This window comes from Bombus flavifrons, chromosome 8 (genome assembly GCF_040668555.2).
Source record: "Bombus flavifrons isolate JBK064 chromosome 8, iyBomFlav1_principal, whole genome shotgun sequence".
NCBI classification, from domain to species: domain Eukaryota; kingdom Metazoa; phylum Arthropoda; class Insecta; order Hymenoptera; family Apidae; genus Bombus; species Bombus flavifrons.
Genome location: NC_138449.1, coordinates 10106594 through 10129696, shown reverse-complemented (window position 1 = coordinate 10129696; position 23103 = coordinate 10106594). Strand labels below are relative to the sequence as shown.

The window sequence follows — 23103 nt, the reverse complement described above, 5'->3', positions numbered from 1 at the left end:
TAATATCTTTAATCAAACATTTTTTTTCATTACCGATAATCGTTATCGATAAGGGGAATTTAATTTTCGTTACTAGTAAACCATATGAATGATTGGAATTTTTCTTTTTCTTTTTGGTTACCGGTAACCATTATCGATGCTCCGAATTTTATTTTGATTATCGATAATATAACAACCGAGAAGAATTCCGATCATTTATATTGGTTACTGCCAAAATTTTGATCATTCATAATGGTTATCGTAACGAGAACAATTGAAAGTTAATATTCTTTAATCATTTCCTTTTTGAGAAATTTCTATTTAAATAATTCTTCTTAAGAGAAATTAATTCTTACTCGATGATCTTTTGCCAGAAAATGTTTAAAACAACTGTTATTTTGAATCTCTTCTATTTCGTGATGTAATTGCTAAAATATTTCCAATACGACGACAAATCTAGTTTAACAAACGCTATTATCAAACCTGAAATTTTCTCGCTACTTTCAACTAAGGAAAAAAAAATGTCATATCTAATAATAGTACGGACGATAACGAAACATTAAGATAGCCAGCTATCGTTAACTTTTATACTTGAACGTTTAATAATTTATTAAATCGAGACAAAGATTTCTAGTACTCGTTCCGTATATCATCCGCTAAGTTTGTAATTAAAACATAAGATTTTGCTATCGGCGATGATGTATAACCAGTCACTAATTATGGATACGAGTAATTGCTCGTTCCAAGTTTCATCTTTCGAAAATGCACGTGTAGCCGATACTTGGTATTTTTCAAACTTTGATCAAAGCGACCACGACGAGTTTAATTACAAATATCCTCGCAACACGTGCATCGCTTCTTTGTACCGCGCTATACAAATAACGATGTCAATTTCGATATCTCTTATCAGATAGCATCTCGAATCTGTGTATAGTCAAAGGAGAAAGGTCGGAAACCATGCATCGTATCCGATAAATAGTAGATCGTGATATCAGTCACGATATAACATTGCAAAAATACGTACGCAAAGATAATTAGTTAGGTACTCTATCGTGTCATTGCGGCTGATATTGTGTCGATTCATAAATTTCAAGACATAAGAACGAGGTCTTGAATGTTTGTTAAGGAAGAAGTTAGGCTAAAAATTATAAGTATGTCGAGGAAGCATTCGCAATGTCTTCCAAATTCATTGAAGCATAATATTACGATTTGACAATTTTTGTATACAACGAGGTAGTAGTATGTGAAAAATGTCATATAACGTTTCAGAAATAATAATCTCGACTTTATGATTGATCTAAAAAAATATCGAAAAGAATGTGATATAGTAGGTTCTGTATGTAATGAGAATTGTTTTAAGATTTCATAAAATCAAAGAAGATCAGGAAACACGTAAGAAAATTATTTTTCTTAAGAGAAAAGAACCTGATAAACTTAAATGGACATTTTAATTGGAAGAAACAAAAAAGCTTTTAGTCCAATCTGATAAATCAAATATGCGTTTGAAAATGTTTACGGCCATTATATTCTATCGTATAAAATTCAATATCAATTACTAAGAAGCATCTGAAAATTGCATAATCAAGTAAATGAATCTAATGTTCGTCCAATACTACAATAAAATTGCTGAGTATTACTTGCAATCCGTATAACTAGCAAAAAATTTATTTCGTAATAATTGATGGAACGTTATATATACTAAATAAAAAAACTCAATTAATATTAGCTGATGGGAATGGCGTTAATTAAAAGACGGCGAACAAGATCCTCACCGAGGCCACCAGGACCGTGCATTTCTACCAACGATCGCAAAGAATCGTGTTCAATTCGATTATGTTGTACGTTCTTGTGATTGATACCGGTCATTAACCGCATTCGTGACGTAATTAATGGGAATCCATGCCGGAGTTCGTGCTATGCGAGCAAAAAACTAGTCGTATAGCAGTAGCGTGAAAGTATTTTAAATAACAGCAATGGTGGTTGGTAAAAAACCAGCTATGTAATTTGGAAAAACTGGGAAGTATTTCGAAATACAGTAGAACCTGCCGTAACTGAAGTAATACGGAGACAAAGATGTTGGAATAATAGAAACGTGAGTTTCTTTTATATTAAAAATTGAATTAACTCTTACTCAGATCGGAATATCTGTTCCGACTGCTACGTTTGATTTACTCAAACGAGAACAATAATTATACGAATTGAAACCTTACAACAATTGTTTGGTTTGTTTAACTTTAATTTATTTTACCTTTTAGATTTTTTAAATTATTAATTATACTCATGTATTGTTATGTTCGTATAATATAAATGTTTAATTAAGTTCGTATATAATTGCTGTCCCTACAGATCAAACAAGCCTCGATTTTTATGTGCATCGGTGTTCTAATTAGATGATCTAGGTCTGCGATACAATAAACTTCTTATCGAACGGTTTCACTATTTTTTACCAAATCCATACCAATTGAGAACAGATAACTCAATAAATATAAAGGGTAAAGTGTGTCACTCTGCTATGAAACCGACGAGATGGCTTATACTATAAAAATTTGAACGAAAGGAGAAAGAAAAATGATTTTGAGAAAGATAGTGACAGAGTGAAATCCATCATTTCTTAGCGTTACACAGAAAAATATTTCATTTTATTTTTATTCTCATTCGTTAGTTGATATCTTATCTACAAATTAATAATACGATTGCTCTCTATTCTCTCATCCTTCGATATCATCAGTGCAAAAAGTATGTTTCTCGAATTGTTTGCAAGCGGTACAATGACTTGTGGAATTATTCGGATAATGTATTTTATTAAGCGCTTGCGATTCTCTCGATCCCATCTCTACTTGAACACACTTTTGCTCAGACATCACGCACTTTTCTGCGTGCGAATGCACACGTACATCTGCCGACACGTTGATATGCCGATATTTTTAGTTCCTTCGTCGTTCTTCAATGGTACGTGCCTACGCAAATACCTTTGCGTGGAACTTTTCTTTCCATTTACGTTTTTCCTCCTCTCGTTCGTTTCCTCTACCCCACGGTGTAATCGTTACCGTACCTCTTCAGGGTACTGAAATGCCAACGATAAGAACCAATAAACAAGTTCTGTCTCAAGCATATAGCTTATATATTTTTCAACGGACAAGTTTATAGTCAAAATCGTATCAGGATGTACTAAGTAAGATACAAACGTGTCGAAAGTTCTCCACTACTTTTTTTTATTAATTTTGACAACGAATGCTTCGTTAAAATTGCATAGAAATCATATAGAAGGTTTTTAAAATCCTTTGAAAATTCTAGCAAGATTCTTTCAAAATTTGGAAATCCCTTAGGATCCCACAAAAATTATTTGATAGCTGGATAAAACGAAAGATAATGTTCAACTATATGATGAAAAGTTACAGTTGGATTCCTACTTTTATCAGAGACATTGAAAAGTTACAGAAGTTTTCGTGCGATTGTACAAAAGAAGATCGGTAACAAAGTTAAGCGGAATGAATGATAAAAAGAAAGTCTGAAAAACATAGTAATCGGAAGACGTAGAAATGCAAACCTAGCGAAACGAACCGTACTTCAGGGTTCCTTCGACCGAGAAAACGGAAGTCGAGTGAAGGCACGGCCGCTCGTGTTAGGTCGATCGGAGATTCGACCTTCGACCCTCGCGGCGAACTTGAGGAGCCTCGAACGCGGCTCATTAACCGAGCAATGTTTCGTCGGCGCGGTTTTTCTAGGAATGAACCTGGTGCAGCAATAAATTGCAATCAACGCCAGGGGATATGCTCTAGCGACGTTTTATACGTTCAACGAATTTTGCGACCCCCGTGAACGTACGGAAAAAGCGTAATTAAGGTTCGTTGGTCGAGCGCGGTACAAGCAGACTTCCGCTGTAAAGTCACGTGCATTTTCTTCTGGTTTCTTTCTGCGAGGAAAAGAGAGACGATTAGCCCGCCTGATATGATTTAGCACTGTATTTTCGTATAATGCATCTTTCTTAGACCATTAGCGGCGAACGCCGCAATTATACAAATTTTAAAAATAACTGATATATAATAATACGTTTTTGTGTTTTAATCAGATTTTATTTGCATTTTAAAAATCCTGCTGCCTTTAGAATCGTCTACAACTCTTCGATTTTATCCCATTTGGAATATGCTAGTGTCGTATGGTATTTCACGATCGATCTAAGCGGACGAAAATTGTGAAAAAAATACAGCATGAATTCTTGTGCTTTATCTCACGTGCATTTGGTTGTTCGGTATACAGCCGCGACCATAATTTTATAATGATCCCATACTTCATAAATTGAATATTACGATCACGTTGGAGAACAGGAACAAGATAGCCGATATTCTTTTTTTTAATTCAAGGTTATAAATAATCTCGTTGATTGCCCTCGACTTCCTCAGGTTGTAAATTTTAATGCATGTTCGCGTTCTTTGCGTAATACTATGGCTTTCCGGGTTGAATTCTTCGTGAACGATATTAGAAACAGCGACACGATTACCAGGATATGTGCTATGCTAATGTAATGTCTGATCGAGTTGATTTCTTCTGTATCTCCTTTCACAGGTTTAGACGTTCGGCGTTTACGATAGTTAACGCTCAAACAATCGTTAATGCAATATCTTTTTCTATCTATTTATCTATTCCTGTTCTGTTGTACTCGTAACTTAACTTTTGCAACGTTGTAACTTCTATATTTATTGTCTCCTGCTGTACCATGTGCCTAATAAATAAATAAATAATTCGGACGAACATTGGAGGATTACGTAACTTTGTTATTAGAATGTTGTTTTAGACGTGCATTTAGATAGAGCATGACGTTTAACGTTTCATGTTAATTATTATGCACTCAGTATTATCCGCGATAAAAGCTACAAGGAACAACTTGGAATTTTAGTTCACTATCCTGCAAGATTTTTATTATCTGCGACATGGATATCATACGAAATGGAAAGTTTAAAAGGAGAATGTACACTAGAGACTTTAGAAAACTTCACACCCTAGAAAAGGAATTCTAGAATTTAATTATCTGTTACATGTTAGCTGCAAGTTTATTACAAATCTGACATTTAGTTTAATTGCACGCAACTGTATTCTCCACCTGTACGTTCAATGAGAAACGTTTCCACTCAAACTTTTATTTCTATTTCACAATTTTTCCTAACAACTCCTATCTTCATAACCACAGAATCGTTTTGACGTTCACCAATCCTTTTCCCTATTTCTTCCAAACATATTCGTTTTTTCCAAGAGAAGATTCTACACGCGTACTCCATTCAAACACCGTAAATCCTTTCCTTTCAATGCCTTGAGTAAATGAAGAAACAGATGAAATCAACGTTCTCAGGAGATTCCTACCTCGATGCAACACGCTCTATCATCTATATAATTAACACTGATAACATTTTTGACACGACTGCTTCATTTGTAGTAATATTTCAATTCCATTGCAATAATACGCACAAAATTTGTTCTTCCCTCGCAAATATATTTCTACATATAATTGACTAGATGATTAGCTGGATGAAAAAGTAATAAAAATTTCACGTTTAACCTTCTGTTACTCACCGTATTTGAGTCCATGCCAGTTTAGAGCCAAATCCTGATATTTATTCGTTGGAAAAGCATTCTTAAATGGCGGAGGTCTAGGTGGCGAAGAACACGGTTTGTAAACAAACATACACTGTACGCACTTCCGGTTCGCAGCTGGTGCCGTTGGTACCGGATACGCCGGTTGAATGTGCACGTATGCCATGGGGGTGGCGGACTGCGGCGAATAGTAATTCGTATATCTCCTTCGACGAATAATCGACTGTTTCTCACGGTGCAAATCATCCTTCCGAAAGAACGATGAAGATAATTGTTGATCTTTCGACGCGACTTTCGTGCCAAATTTTTCATCGTTCGAAAGCTCATTAAGCAAATTCAATTCTTCGGATTTGTCTTCCTTTCCAAGATTTTGTATCGTAACCGTAGAATCCGACGATTTCGTATCTGGCGATCTAGTTGCAAGTCCTCGAACGTTTGAAAATTTCTGCGACGTTTCATCCTTCTCGGATTTTCTTGGTTCTAAGAAACTAGACGATCTTCCATCTCTCGAATCCACTTGGAATCTTCGATCATTCCACGAGTCGCCGTGCGAATTTAATCGTTCGGATACGTTTTTACCCTCGAACCATGGCATTTCGCTCGGACCGGAGAATTTTCCGCTTAGAATATTTCTATCTACCTGTTCGCCTGCCAACTGTTGCACTTCATTCGTATCAAACAACATCCCGTCCGCCGACTCCAATCTCCTTCCATTCTTTCGTATATCCGCGAAGCCATCGCGTAAATTCAATTTACCGAAAGTCTTTTCGCGGGTCGATTCTTGCACCGCGCTCGACTTATCGGTCACCGGAGGGACCATCGTTATCTGTTCGTCAAACAACTGGCCGCTTCCTCGAAGCGGAGAGGAAACAGGACCGGCTTCACGAACGTTCGCATCGTGGCGATCTCGGCGATCCGTTATTTCGTATCCGGCGAGTGTCTCGGCGTAACCTTGCGCGGCGTCCATCTCACGAAAATCCACGGAAGGATCGGTGGCCGGAGGCGATCGATCGCGAGATCTCGTCTCGCGCGTTCCTCTTTCAAGGATGTTCTCGCGATTCCGTTCCACTGTTCGACCTTTACGGCTTCCGAGCGTCTCGGACGTCTTTGCGGAAGATCGAGTCGGCCCGTGATTCTCGCGAAAAAAAAGCACACGGTCCTTCTGCATTCCAGCGAGAACAGGCGGCTTGGCTCGGGAGGAATCGGCCGATCCCGAGATCGATTCCTCGTCTCGTTTATATTCTTCTTCCCTGTCTGCCTCTTCAAAGCCGGATAGCTGGTCGGAATTATGGAAATCACCGACGAGCTCGTCCGAGAATCCGACGTTTAGCTTCCTTTCGACCCTCCGGTCGAATCGAGATTCCGTCGAGATTGATCGGTCATTTCGATGACGAGGATCTTCGTTATTTATATTCCAGAGAATTTCTTTTTTCTCGTTCGATTTAGACGCCGAAGACGATACATCGTACGAAAGAAGTTTTCGTTGCGTCCGGCTTTCGATGTCGCTTACGGAGGTAAATTCGTGATTTAATTCGCTCTGCAGGGAGTGCGAATATCGCGTGGAGATAGCAGTACTTTCCATTTTTGCCAGACCATGGATTTCGTCGTCGTTTTCACCGCGTTGCCCGTGCAAGGTTAGCGAAAGGCTGTTGCCCGCGTCCGAGTAGTAACTTCGCCCCAAACTCTTCCCGACTTCATTCATCGATTGCCCATTCACTCGGTGCGACAAATTCTCTTTAACGTCGCTCCTTTCACCGACAGCCGAGCCATTGAACGCGTCGCGGGTCTCTTCGTCATCCTTCGAAAACCGAGTCTCATCCTGCTCTCTCGTGTTTCCAGCTTCCTCGCTCCTAAACATCGTATAATTCGCCTCATCATTATCGTTCGTTCGTCTCTTTGGATCTTTCAACGACGCGAGATCGCCCCTCTTTGTAATTGAGATCTTCCTTGGTCTGCGGTTATTTTCTATGAGCTCGATCTTTCCAGCATTCGATAACCGAAGGGAGTTTTCATTCCAATAATTTTCGCTTTTCCTCGTAATTGAGCCGTACACCGGTCCACGCTTATTTTCTATCAGATCGATCTTTTTAGAATCCGATGGAAGAAGTGAATTTTCACGAGAATAGCCTGTCGATGTATAATCGTTGTACGAACGATCGTTTCCCTCGCGAGTTAATGACACTTTTACACCGCGATTAATTGATTTTCCATTACCTTTATCGTACGCGTTATCGGTTTCTTCTTTTAAATCCCGCGATGAAATTGCGCTGTTCCACGGATCGCTTATAGATTCGTAATTATCTTCATTTTCTACAGAAACCATAGGATTTCCCGCGAAATACATCAATCCGTAATTATCTTCGTTTCCCGTGTTTTTCTTCAGATTCTGCAACGAAAGAGATTCATCCAAATAACTCGTCAACGCGCCATTATTCTCATTGCCGATGTAATCGCTTCTTTCAGAAGCCAATAGCGGAAATGACTTTTCCACCGCGTAACTTGTTAAACCACCATCGTGTTCATCTTTTATCCCATATTTTTTCTCTAGGCTCCACGACGGAAGCGAGCTGTCCACCGCGTAATTCTTTGATTCGCCGTCATTCCTTTTCACATCCCATATTGGAAAGGAACTTGGCACCGAATAACTTACCGACTTTCGATCGTCGTTTCTCCGATCATTTCTCACGAAACTCCACGACGGATGTAACCCTTCAACCAAATAACTCTTCGATCCACCGTCATTTTTATCATTCCTTTCAACATTCCACCATAGAAACGAGCTTCTTGTTAAACCATCTATCGACACGCGATTGCCTTCTGCGTTTTCTACGAGATCATTTTTGTCGAAGTTGGACGACGGAAGCGGCTTCTCGATAGAATAAGCCGCTGATCTAGAATTACCTTCGTCCTCTGTACCTCTGCTCGGTTCCACCACGTGACTCTTGGATTTCCTATCAGCGTCACCGTCGTTTTTCACCACATTCCGCGGTGCGAGTGAACTCGCGATCGAAAAACTCGTAGCTTCTCCGTCTACCTCGTTCTTTCCATCGCCGCTCTCCAAATTTCTTACAGGCGACTTATCGACCGTGTAACTTTCCGACGCGTCGCTTCCCACGAAATCCGACGATTCCGCGAAGCTCGTCGCCGTACGACTCGTCGATCCTCCATCGGTTGTCGCGAAATCTCTCGTCGGACGCGACGTTCCGCGCAAATAACTCTTCGGACGTTCGTTTCTTCGAAGATCCGACCACGGAAGCGAGATCTCCTCCGAATAGCTGGCCTCGTGTTTCCCGTCAGGTTCGGCATTCCGATGGACGTCGGTCGGGGTCCGCGTTTCTTGGTCGGTCGCTGAATAATCCTGGCTGGAAGCCTGTCGATCCTGCCCCTCGATTCCCGGCCCGTCGCTCGGCCGTTCCTCTTTTTTCCCGTGGATGTCGCGCCGACTGCTCGATCGGGACGACGCGACAGCCACGCTGAAATAGTTCCTGTCCGAATCGATCGGCGTGGACGTAGACAACGCGTCGCCGGCCGTGTCGATCCGCCATGCCAGCAGAAACAGGGCCCCTACTCCGAGGGCCAGGACGCCCCGGGTCCACGCTGACCTTCCGGGGTACATTTCTACCCCATGCTCACAGGAAGCACCGGCACGTTCCTCCGCGCCTCTATCATCACGCTGTCATCTCCGAGCAATGGATCGGCTTCGAGAATGTCGACCTTGATAAACGGACTGGAGAACAAGGGTGCGCTTGTTGAACGCACGATGGATCTTCTCTTTCGACGCGATTTCGGCTGGTGCAATTGATCTTGCTGATATTTCTCTCTCGATGGTATTGCGATATTTTGACAGTTTCTGATAGTTTGGTGATTTTTTGGATAGAAGTTGTAACGACGATTCTAGTGATTTTTTATTTTGCAATTAACGCTCGAGTTTGCACGCTGGCTCGTTGCAAGGAGCGCGAATATTTCGGTAGCGATTGACGCGATTTCGATGGAGTTGTGAGATCACCGTCTCGATTTGTTCGTTAATTCGTGGCGAACGCGAACACTGTTGAGATATTAATTCGCTCTTGATATCGTTAACTCGAGATGTTCTACGGTAAGCGGATTTTCCTTTGAAAATTACGAGGGTGATTTAAAAATAGATTTAAGTTTGCGATTATTGTTCGTTGATTATTTCGTCGATCGCGAATCGTTTGAATTTTTTCGTAAATAAGCCGGACTTGCAAGGACGGTTTAAGAAGTAAATATAACTAACGCGATAACGATAACCTGAGTGCATTCATCGAATCGTTGCAAAGAAATCACTGTTGAGACACGTGTCTTCGATCATGGTAATTCGAGACGTTCTTCAATGGACAAGTTCGTTTTTAATTAGGCTCGTGAGGACGATTTCAGATTTACGACCAGCGTTTGACTTCGTATATTGCGTCGTCGCGAAGCAAAATCCTGGCCTAACCCGAGTCACTGATAATAATAATAATTTCTTCAACAGGCAGGTTTGTCTCGTAATTGCACTTGCGACGACGATTCGAAGGACAAATGTAACTCTGCGATCGTTGTCTGCGTTGTCTTCGAAGTCCAGTTGTTTCGAGATCTTTTATCAAATAGGTTTGCTTTGAGAATAGTTTAACAATCATTAACTTGAATTTATCACTATGTTCGTTCACTGATTTATTGCGAGAAGAAATACTATTGAGGCACTGGGTTTTCCGTAACTATCGTTCACGACGTTCTTCAACTATTATTTATCGTTCTAACTTATTGCAAATTATTCATAGACTTATCTCTACGAAGTAGCTTCGACTTCTCGACCACGTTTAAGTTTATTCACTTGCTCGTTGCAAGAGTCTTTAATAATGGAACCCCGTGACACTCTTCAACAAGCTTTTACATTCGTTAAATAATTCTGATTTGATCACCTCTCGTTTCAATCAAATATATCACTCAACTTGTTACCATCTAACTGGATACTATCGGAATATCAGTTTCTAATAACGCTACCTGGCAACGGAACCTCGAAGGTAACAGTGCGTTTGATCCTCAACCGTACCACGAGAACAGGTTCATTTCGACTTTGTAATCACTTATCGAGTCTCTTGGCCGATTCCTCGTTCGTCAGAGCACAGATAGCGCGAAGATGGCAACCATCGGTCCAATATTCGATTCGAAGAACGAGCGACGGCCGCGTGTTAGTTGGCGGCGTGGATCAGCCGCGGCGATTGACGCGACTCATAAATCATGCTAGTTTCTTTCTTTTCTTTTCTTTTTTTTTTTTTTTTTACGGCAACCAAGAAAGGAGGTTGCGCGGATCTACGAAATCTCGTTCCAAGCGGTGGCCGTTTCTTGCGCGCATTCCCTCGGGGGCCGTCGTGCGATCTCCAGCGGTGTCCACGAGAGACGCTCTTGTTACGCGTAAAAATCGGCGAGGATTTCGACTCACAGGGCCGTCGACACTTTCAGCCAGGGAGCGCCGATGAAAGATTCATAGGGGCGAGAAGAGCCACGGCGCCAAAGGTCGGATCGAAAGGTTCCAACGGGGAGAGATCGCGAAAGGGAGAGCTCGCTGACCGGAAGAGAAAAAGAGCTACTCGATCGAAGAACCCGTCCTCGGTCGATCGACGAGACCGCCGGTTCCTCTTCGAAAGGTGAACGCTTCCAAGCGGAGAGAGGACACGATCGATCGAGACCCTCTTTCGAAATATCGCGAAACCGCGAGGAAAAAGCGACCGAGTGCATACGTGGACCACGACGAGGTGAATATGTACCGGCTTCGACGGCGGCCCGAGAGACACTGACTTGCTACCATTACCATTAGCCGCCTTTGCCCTCTCCTCTCTTCCTCTTCTTCTTCGTCTCGCGGCTCGCGTCCTCCTCCTTCATGCGGGAAACCCGAATCTCTCCTCCGTACCTCGTCGACCGGCGCACGTGGGTGTATACGCGACTTGCTTGTCTCTCTGGATCGGAGAGGATCTGTCGTGGGATCCGATGCTCCCGTTTTTCCTCGCCCCCTTCCTGCTTTAAAAGCTCTGCGCACTCCTTAGGGTTACGCCACGCGCGCGTAAACAATACGTCTCGTGGTCCGATCCAGGCGCCGCGGCTTTTTCATTGCGACCAGGAAGAGAAGGATACGAAGCGAAGTAAATTTGGATTTTTCCTGGCAAAATGTTTCCTCCTTACGAGGAACAAACGATGAAAATGGTAACAGACTTTAAGGGAATAAATTTCGAGAACAGTATCTTTGGCACGTTTAGATATATGTAATAATGGAACGTGATAATAAAACGTTAAGATATTTCTGGTAATCGATAAGACGCGTGCTGCTTTCGAAGTTTCGATAACGTTATTGATAAATTCATTCAATGAGAGCAATTGCACGAGACGAACGATGAGGAAGAATAGACTTTGCAGTGTGATATCTGGTTTATCTTCATTGATATGCGTGTGTGGAGTAATGCAAGTATGTGCACACTTTCTATTTCGAGAGATTTTAGCAAATTGCAAAAATAGTCAGTACGTGTATTATTGTTAGAAGTTCGTGTATTTTCTTGTGGATGTGTATAGTGTTGAAAAAAGAATTAGAAAATGTCACAGCTAACAATCCTAACGCTATTCCTCTTTTGTTAGAAAAATCTTTTTTCTTAATCGTGGAATGTACTATAATATCTGTAAGCGGTGTAACTCTATAAATCGTAAAGTAATCGCATTATTTCGTAAATTATCGCAACACTGAGATCGTACAATATATAAATACCGAATAAAGTTTATAAAATCGCAATTAGTTTCTCAAGCTACGTAAAAAAAAAGAATTATTTCAGTCAGTAAAGGCACGTAGCCACTGAGTAAGCTTCCCGTTTAAAACGTTCAGTGTTGATATTAGAAAAGTAGGTCGAACCGAGCACTGCGGTGCCTTGTTATCGATTGTTTAGCTGTTAGATAAGAAGATGATGTATTTCGCACTAGTGCAAAGATAAATACGTTTTCTAATGCTTGCAAGAAGGTAAAACATTTCAAACTAACTGGTATCGCTCTTTTAACTTTCTCCGTTGGAAAAAAGAATTCTAGTAGAATTCTACGGAGAACATCATAGTTAATCTTATAGTTTCGCCGTTACTTTCCAAGTATTCTTTAAACGTTTCTTGCCTGTTCCTAAAATATCGTTTAGTTGCCCGATACTCGTATTTAAACAATCACCGAGATGTGCTAAGATGCAATCGTTAAAACGTTCAATAATGAAATTAAATACTTTCTTAAAAATTTGTGAAAAAGTAAAATATCTCGCAAAGTGTTGAGTATTCTATGACCCTCACTAAACTATATTGGATCACTTACGTACTTTTTTTTATCGTTTAACCTAATTGTTAGAATCATCCCGTGTGGATTCGAATCATCATCAGAATCCTAATTATATTTAAGTAACGATCGTAAATTAAGAATTATAATAAGGACCGCATCTGAAAAAGGACTTTTTTTTTCATCTTCCGATGACATTCGAATTAACCCGCTCGATGCCCAAACGCGACCGCGTGTTCGCATAAATATTGATCGATCGTTTTTTCTCGCTCAGGTACACGTGTGTACATTCGTTGCATATTTATAAACTGCCTTTAATGCTCGGTGCATTACGAATGCGGTTGCCAGGATCTCGTTTCGTAAGACTCGGTTCTTCTTTTCGCTCCTGTATGACTGTGCGATGTTGAGCGCGGATCCGATGGCGGTCGACCGAGAGAGGTCGCGAGATATCGACCGCCAGCACTTACATACTACGTATTCTCTCGCTGTTCAGGAACTCCCGTTAATTACGCGCTCACGAGCGTACCGCTCGGATTTCGCTTCCGGCATCTAGGCTGCCGAGAATTTCAGCTGAGCTGCTGAGGAACCGGCTGGAATGCGACACGGCTCGCAACAGTTCCATCAGCCGTTTAACATAGACGAAAAAATACACGCGCTTCGCGTTCGCTGCGATAAACCTTTATCGAGTGTTGATTGCGCGTCGGACTAGACATCTGTTTTTTCTCTTTTGTTCTTTAACCATGCCATCATTAGCGAACGGGATCGCGAAAGATTTTAAGGAGACCTTGAGCGTTGAAGATGCGAAGATTCAATAGCCATGATCATAGCCAAAATTGTTCGCTCTAGATGATTATAACTTCATGAGTTTAGATATACGGGACGAGTCAGTAGGAAAAACTTTGTCAAAAGACGTTTGAATTGATCGTATTCGACGTGCCTGATCGGACGAATATCGGATAACTTGATCTTTCAATGCTTTGTACGTTTCGAGATACTGAATCTGACTTTTTCAGATGCTGAAAGCATCTTTTTAAATAGCACCGTATTGTTTTTGTAAGATTGGTCCATTCAGCTGGATATTCTCCCCGGGGAGAAGCTATTAGCCTATTTGTATCGAAAGACCATCGGTTTATCAGATACTTCAACTTCCATTTGTCAAGTTTAATGAGTAAAAGAGAAGGAAAGATGCGAAGCGTTTGAATTCGACGAACTGAAGTTAAGATATCTGCTAAACTAATGGATTTTCGGTATAAGTAGGTTAATACTTCTCCGTAAATAAAAATGATCGATAAAGAGTAGATAAAGTTGGGTAGATGAAAGAACGATCGAAGGTAAAATAAAATGGAACGGGTAAAATTCATTTAAAGTTGCATTATTCGTCGGTGAATCCTGCTCCTGAAATTCGTTCAATAATAAAAATTGGCCAATATACACGGTGTCTAAATGCAGATATCTTCAAGTGACAAATATTCGACGTTTGTGATGCCGAACATGCGGAATCGGTTTGACACGAAAGAAGTAAAAGGCAGAGCGAAGAGGAAGTAAAGATAAGGCACCAACGCATACATCACTTTATCTGCCTTCCATATTCCTCTGTTGTTAACACTGAATCAATTTTATGAATGAATACATTCGTAATTGTACCGTATGTGAGTTACGATTGAAATTAGCATAGTTAGGCGGTACTCGGAACCATACTTTACAAAGGAAAAATACACCCGTACCGTTATGGCGTTCGCATTTTTGCCAGCGTAACAATAAATTACACCTGGCTGAGCAATGATTAACCGACGTTATGATAGCAGGATGTAAAATATGTCACGATATGAAGAATGGTTTAATTCACTGTAACTTACGGCCCCGTTCCCTATCGTATTCAAACCGCCCGATTTATTTCGTTTGAGCCACTCTACCGACAATGGACTTACCTTCTTTGAGACTTGCGTTCACGTAGCCGACCATTATTACGTGCAGTTCACTTTGCGTAAGAATTCTTGTCAGTGTGATTATTCATTATCCAACGATGTTTCACGAGTACAAACGTGTTCCACTGTACCAAGTATCTTAGAACATGGAAACTAAATTCGATACGATTCGAAACTATTTAATTTCTCCTAATGAAGCTTTAAAGCTATTTTACTTGGTCCAATTGTGAGAAGTATATCTTATTTGTGCTGAAAATCTGGAGACACGTGAAACTGTTCTGGATAATTCACCTATTTTGGCAGTAGAAAAATACACATCATAGCAATCTTTATTAAGAAGGATATAATCCCACATCGCAATAAATTTTCTTTCTTAAAACAAAGATATAGAGCAAATGCGAAGATCAACACCGCTTTTTCTTTTTTTTTCGATCAAATTACGTGTCTCTTTACTATATACACTTTCTGCTACCTTATGACAAAGCGCAGATAAAACAGATAAAAATCTGCGTCGTTTTAAACAATCTATTATAACCACACCGTAGATTTCTATGCATTTTTGAGAAACTTTAAATTGCAAAAATATACAAGATATCGAAAGTATAGTACTTGTTATAATATTCAAGTGATGAAACATGAAGCTTTATAAAAATACGAATTTGCATGGAAATTCTATCCTATTGTATTAGAAACTCAATAGAACGAGATTTTACGTTTGCAAGAAGTTTAATGTATTCGAGAAACTGAGAGGTGCTCGGAGATTTGCGCCTGAAGAAATTTTAATTTGACGCAAAGAGTTGCCCCTAGCTTTTTAATAACAGTGTACAGGTATCTTTTGTGAACGCTTTGTACACGGTAATCGAGTTAATACCATGGAAGAACGTCCAGTTTTCGCAGATAAAGTGGCTATTACGCTTGTCAACGATGTACTCGTAACGAACCAATAAACACGCTCCCTCCAGCGACCAAGCTCGCACGGTTCATTAATTATCCAATCAAGTCTCTTCCCGTATTCTTTCAGTATCCATGCATCCAGCACCTTGCAGTTTCCTTGACCATGTCATGGACCACCTGAGATAAGTTCATAAAGCTCTCACAATGAAACACCCACTGTGCATTTGTGCAGCCAACGCAACACGGCGAGCATCGTTGCATTCAATTAACGAGAGACTGATCGCTTTGTATCATTCACGGTAACGGAGAAACGACGGTCATTGCACACGCATCCACCTGTCAAACAGGTGGTTTTATTCTGGTCACAAGTAAATGAAAAATATTTCGTTTGTCTCCTGCATCGCTGTCTCCTAAATCGAGTCAACTTCTCTTAAGAATTTCATTTATCATTTTCGAAAGAAAAATAAATTCCAAAAGCGAACGTAGTAATTTCTAGCTTTCAAAAATTTCTATCACATTTGCAACGCGCAAAGTTTTTACAGAAATTTTGTTACTCGTCCGTTGAATTATAAATTATACGTACACCACACCGTCTAATTATTTTCTCTGATTAAACTTAAGTTTTATTACACCGATTAACTCTCGACTACACCCATTCACCATCCTCGTAGTTACTTTTTATCGGGAACACCATTCTAACGCATAGATACGCATGCTTCCAGGCTATGTTATTATAACAGCTTTTGCTAAATACAACGATTTATAGCGTACAATTTAGTGTGGCGTTTATGTGGCCGCATATTACTCTCGCGCGATTTATTCTGAGATTCATGAATCGTCACCTAGATGAGGACGACGTTCGTGTAACGTGCACCGCATCTTTCATCTGCCTACGTGGCCGTCTACTCTCCGGGTTAAAGCCCTCGCACATTGCGTGAGCAAACACTTGTTGTAATCAAGCATAAAAAAGAGAAAAATTGGCATTTACATTGTGCCGCTCACCTATCCGCCGCGCCAGTGAGAGAGCGAGTACGTAATGGCTTGGTGATTCATTGAGCTCCATTGATACAGACGAGAATACTGTTCGCTAGTCTTCAAAGCAAGTTTACCCTTCATTCAAACTACTAAATACGTAAATACAATTTTATTTGAAACAACGACTACATATTTTTTGATATTTATAAAGTTTCGATTGTAAGATAAAGAGGTGGAGAAAGTTGCAAGTTCTTCAGTCGTTGAGACAGATCAGTGGAGAAAATGTTAAATGGTTGAATAATTTAGTTGTGATATATTTATAATTAAAATCTTTGTTGGAAATTTGTCTAGATACTCGAGTAACTTGAACGCATTATCTTCTATGGTTGTTGTTTAACAAATCAGCATTGTGCAAAGTCGTTCTTAATTGATAGTTCATAGTATACATGCAAAAATTTCATTCGTATTATCGTAGACTTTTAAAGAGCTACACTGTCGCTGTCTACGATTCAACAAGTCACAGAAAATATTGCGATACTTTTGATTCAAATATTTTGATCAAAAATATTTTTAATGAGAAATATTTTTCTCTTGCAATATCATTTCGACTACGAATCTTTCATCGAATAATCCTAAACCACTAACACCATCTCGCAATCCTCGCACCATATCGAGCGTACGACAAACATCAGAATTTAAAAATCCTCGACACATCGTTCAAGTATCGACGCAAGAGTGTTCGATCGGTCTCAGCTACCTAATAAATATCAGCCGTTTTCTCGGCAAGCATCGTGAATCCCACGACCACGCCTCTCCGTCTATTCTGTTTCACGAAGCCGGCAGTCGCCGTCAATGAGCATAAATCGAAAGGATTTTTTCCGAAATCTGAACCTGTTCGCTCGGCGAACGTTCTCCAGAGGAACCTTTAGGCTGCGGCCACACGAACGTCGCAACGACGCCCGTTGTAACGGACGTTGTTTCGTACGCACGTAAAAGTATAATAGCACGTACGTACAGAGTTGTACGGATGTACAGCCAGTGGCGTATCCATGAGCCTTTCCTGAAGGAGAAGGGATACGTAAAAGTACATAAATACAACGTTGGAGATTTAAAATTTTCTTCTAATTTATATCATAATATAGTAGAATCCCGATTATCCGAATTAAATAATTCAGTTCGAACGTAATCGAATTTTTTAGATAATCAAACGACTCACATTTAACTACATTCTGCATGAAAAATTCTGATGTTTCTACATATTCCATGTATTACGTACACATGTTTGAATCATCTTTGTTCGTGCGATCTTCTCGAGCTGCTGGATTGCATATCTTTGTTAAAATTAATAATTCCTCAGGAGTATCTCGTTGATGATGTGCTTTGTACCATCCGATGACTATCTGTGATGCTGCGAGTGCTTCAGAATACTTGGGAATATCACTTGTGCAGATATCTTCCTCCTCGAAATTTTACACGTTCGTCTTTTAATGTCACAAATCGTTGATTTAGTAATCGCGCAAGACACCGCTTTTCAGTTATGGTTTCACCATTGCGTAATCGGGCAATGTTCCGCGTCTCCTCTGAATTGATAAAACCGACTACGCTTATGTTTTCACATGTTGGTGTACAGCATAAAGATCAACTGACGATGATACGTTGACAATACAGACAATGTACTGGCTTGTGTCTCCCAGGCAAATGTATATCCACAATATTTACTGCTGGGATAACCGACAGCTTCTACTGTATCTCTATCTCTATCTGATACTATAATTTAAATAATTAAATTTACTATAATTACTTACAAATATTTCAGAACGCGATAATACTGATATTTCTATATTTTATTTACTGTTGGAGGCGGCGATGGATGCAACCCTCCTCCTTCCATCTACCACTTCGTTCTTTATCGCGTTATAACACTCAATAAAAACAATTTTTTTCAAACATGAATTGACTTCGGGGTACGATAATCAATCAAAAATAATCTTCAAAAATAATAAATAACAAAATAATCTTCTTGACACGGATATTCCAAAAAAGAAGCCTTTTTGTAGTAACAATAGTTGACAATAAAGAAATTCGAAGATTCTTACAGACAGAACTACCGGGGTGACATCGTCTACGAAATGCAAAATACGCGAAAGAAGATACGTACAGGAAGCGTTTTGCATTAGCAATGATTGGCAATAAAGAAATCCGAAAACGTTTGCGAACGAAATCGTCGGAGGAACATCCTATACAAATGCTTGCGCGCGTGACGCGCGTCCTACAAATGTCGTGTGGCTTGCTACACGAATTAATACGATACAGAACGTACGTCTACGAAATCTAACGTCTGTTTTAACATAAATGTGTTTGGGAAAAAGTTACGCATGTTACAAGTTACATAGCGTTGACAGTGATGCATGTCGCTCGTGTATGGACTCCGATATACGGCGATATATATACGTACGATGCTTCCTCAAACTACGCGGCGTTTAGGGACATCGACTGACCGCGTAGGGTGAAATCCATGAAAGCTGAAATACGTACACGCATTTATATCTTTCCACTGCACGCGCATATTGTGCATTTCTATTCAAAATTTACGATTGTTATATTCATTCTTTATATTCTTCGGTATAAGGCGATTCGATGCGAACTGCCTTTCTGAAATCACTGCCGTATGTATCGGGCAGCAATATCGAATTCAAGCAGTTGACGAACTGTTCGAGGAAGAAGAAGATAACGAACTCATTTATTTTTACGCGCCAAATAGTGGAACCGTAGCTATGTAACTGACAGAGACACGCTGATCGTTCGATTTTTCCAAGCTCCATAACGGTTCGTTATGTGTTTTGAATTCACTGCCATTGCTTCTTGCACGCATGGGCAACTTGCAAAGTATTATGTAGTTCACACGAACTTGTTCTTGCTCGTGTGAGGAGATACCACGAACGAGTTCAGGATAGTCACGTTTATGGCACGTTCTCTGGATCCTGAAACGTCAAATTCGCGTAGTTTTGAATTGACGTTGGTCCATTCTACGAAGAAAATACTAGGCATAGCAGTCGCAGGACGTCGAGGCTCGCTAGCCCACGGCGGAGAGCTTTTCTCTTATTCGCCACGATGAAAAAGATTGGAAAGATACGCTGAATAAATTGATCGGAAATAAATGTAGAAGGAAAATCGATGAGAAAAGAAATCCACATATTATCGAAACTGCGTTGTTCGTGGAAGCAACGTGTTTGCACAACGCGTGTCAAGCAACGGACGTCGTTGCAACGGTCGTGTGGTCCCAGCCTTACTTACCACTCTCCAAGACCTATCTCAAGACAAAACGTCCCTGGGTTTCTTTTGTTTCGCGAGAACACGAACCGAGAATCAGAAACTGCGAAGGCTGACACTCCCAGAGCGGCAAGCTCGAAAGAAAAGCAAAAGGCGATTTTATGGGATATTCATGGTGGCACAGGTGGCCTGGCTACGTGACGATGAGTATCTGACGGTGAACGACGCCGCACGTAATGGACAGGCCGCGTGGGCACGGTTAGTTTTATAGAGCCCACACGGTTCGGAATACAAAATCTTCGCTGGTACTTCCGCGATGAGATCACCTGCCTGTGTTTCTCATTCGAGTGTTTGGCAACGCGACCGCGACGTTACGTTGCTTGTCTGGGCCTAGTCGTGAATCACGAGGCTACGACATTGATGGCTAGACGCCGAGAGAACCATTAGGGACATCGGCGTGAAAAAACACGAACGATGACGGTTTTGAAGACCGTCGTCGTAAAGGCAGAGGATTTACGTTGCGGTTGTCGCGGTGTCTCGTCTTGAGATACGTGGCTGTGACAGAGGGATGGAATATCGTCGGTGTAATTGGGTTAAAATAGAATAGCGAAGACAGGCGATCAAGATTGATATGTGAATTTACGAGCTTTCTATAAACATCGCCATACAGTTTCGTTGAACGGATAAAACGCTCGATTGTCAGTCAAGAATACACATTTTACGTATGCGATGAAGAAGCAAGATTCCATTTGAATATGTCACGCATGAAACTGCTATAGAGTAGATTTCCACTCGTACAAACGCTGTTTACTATACCGCTGAGATTTATGCATATTCATTATTCATAAATCTTAATGGTACTCGCGCATACACATATGTACGTATATGCATTTATCGATTCGCACATATTAAGTAAATTGAAATACGTAGATTCGGAATACTACGTTTTTGAAAAAATGAAGGTCGTCTTTTGAAAAAATTACTATGGATAGATAGCAAGCTAATTAGCAATGTAAAACGATGTATGAAAGGTAAGCTAAATATTCTGTGATAAATCCTGGAACTAAAAGACACTAGGAAGAAACGAACTTTGTTATACTTTATAAATAAAACGTTATATTATGTAACAGTGATAAATTGAAAGAATTCAGCTTGCGTCTCGTGGAAACAATTCCAAAATATCCTATGAATATTCGACTACTTTCAGCGACGATATGGATTCACAGATGGTGTTTTCGTCTCGTAGGATGCAGCAGAGGGTAAGAGAAAGGAAAGAGCAAGAGTGAAACGCAGGTACATCGATATCACTCTAGAAGACAGAAGCTTCGACTACTTCGTGGGTCGTTTAACAAGATGGAATTAATTTTTATATCGTATAAGTACCGGTCGTACCAAAGCTGGGCTTGGTTGATCATACGATTTCATTAATAAGGAGGCGGTGCCGGCAGATATGGTTTCCGTGTTCGATCTTCCGGTATTGTACAAGCTTATCGTACTGTAGCGTACAAATTACATTTCGCAATACGCGGTTGAAATTGTTTTCTGATAAAAAAGATTCTTTTCCATAAAGTACATCTCCTTATATTTTATCGCAGACTTCGAGATGCAAAATATTGCTCGGTGTAACAATTACGATAAATAACGAAAGAAGATTCGATATGTTTCGGCTTTCATTAAAGAGATTGTAAAAGAAAGTATTGATAATTTGAAACAAACTTGCAACTAAAACCAGATTGCTTTAAAAAAAAAAAAAAAAAAGAGAAGAGGTATGTCTGTACGTGGAAAAAGTGCGTTAGTCTCGACGTATGTCCACGCGAATACGATCAAAGAATGCCTTGTTCCTCTTCGTCGGCCGTGTCTGAAGCCCTTTCAAGATCACTAGGCTAACGTTTGCCCCATAAACTCAATTCATTCGCTGTTACAACTTCGTTCGTTATGTTTCTTTAAGATGCATATTTATATTACGCAGTGTTACGTAATAACGCGTAATATGAAACTGAAAGTGAAACTTGTTCAACTGATTGTTTACTTCTGCTCAAAATATTTATTTTTGCCGCTTTTTCTTTCTCGGATCAAAGAAAAGTAGAATACAGAACTTTGGATATTTTAAAACAAGTTTGAATGCGCGAATTATTCAATTATAATTATTATGTAATTTTTTATTTTGCCGCGATTTTTGCATCATTTTCTTTTCACTGATTAATATTTTCAATGCTTGCCACAACGAAACTCTGTCAAACGCATCCTAATTTCTTGATTTACGTACGCTTTGAAACGAGCATAACTTGACTTGTAAAGATCCTTCGGAGAAAGTTGCAGCCTACCTGAAGAATTATTATTACTTACTATGACTGTAACCGTTCGCCCCATTGAAAACTAACGAACTTCACCAAGATCACAAGTAACTTCCGAAGGAGCATATTTTCTATTTTTAAATTTCAATTTCGTTAATTTTATCTTTAAAAACTAAAATTATAAGAAAGAATAAAAATTACACTTACTCAGAAGCTCGTGAACGTGTGCACGTGTGTGATCAATGTAGATTTTCAACGTTACCAAAAGGGATACTCACCTGAAAGAATAGAAGGAAAATGAATAAGATTTAAAAATCGAATACATTAGTATGCAACTTGAAAAATATTAAAATACGAATAAAACTCTTTTACTCTACTTTCTGTCTCCTTTTTCGATATTTATATTTTCTTAATCTCTTAGGTATAGCTGAATTCTGCGCTGAGCTGTTTCTCTACGCAATTATTCTCTTTAATGCTGTTCTCTATTCAAGCACATTGGAATGAAGTTTTTGATAATTAAATTAATATAATTTTTCCTAAATATATGATGCATATACTTTAACGTTAATAATTTACTTTAATAATTAATAAATGATACAATTGAGTGTGATATATTTTAAAGCTTGGTACGACACATAGACCAAGGTCACAATTTTCACGCTCATAGGACGACAGTGTTTTTCAAATTGCACTTCGTTTTCTATTTTGAAGCGACATCTTGAGATTCAGGTTGAAAATTCTAGAAAATTATAAGAATACCGATCGGTATGTTAGAAATATGTTATTATGTTATATATATATATGTTATATGTTATATCGGTATGTTAGAATATTTATCGATTTATTGATTTATTGATATAATGATATTTATTGATTATTATGATTTATTT

At 39.7% G+C, this 23103-nt stretch overlaps 1 protein-coding gene across 3 annotated transcripts in view; it reads right to left on the bottom strand.

Annotated features, from left to right (window-relative positions):
• The window catches only part of wb (wing blister), a 199748-nt gene that overhangs the window by 43133 nt on the left and 133512 nt on the right, over window positions 1-23103 (bottom strand). The window contains exon 1 of one of the 3 annotated variants that reach the window (XM_069118414.1): window positions 5545-11369. The exons of the other annotated variants lie outside the window; for them this stretch is intronic. Within the exon in view, the coding sequence (XP_068974515.1) occupies window positions 5545-9181 (3637 nt within the window). The 5' untranslated portion in view covers window positions 9182-11369. Of the gene's footprint in view, window positions 1-5544; window positions 11370-23103 lie in introns of those variants that run through there. 3 annotated transcript variants of the gene reach the window in all.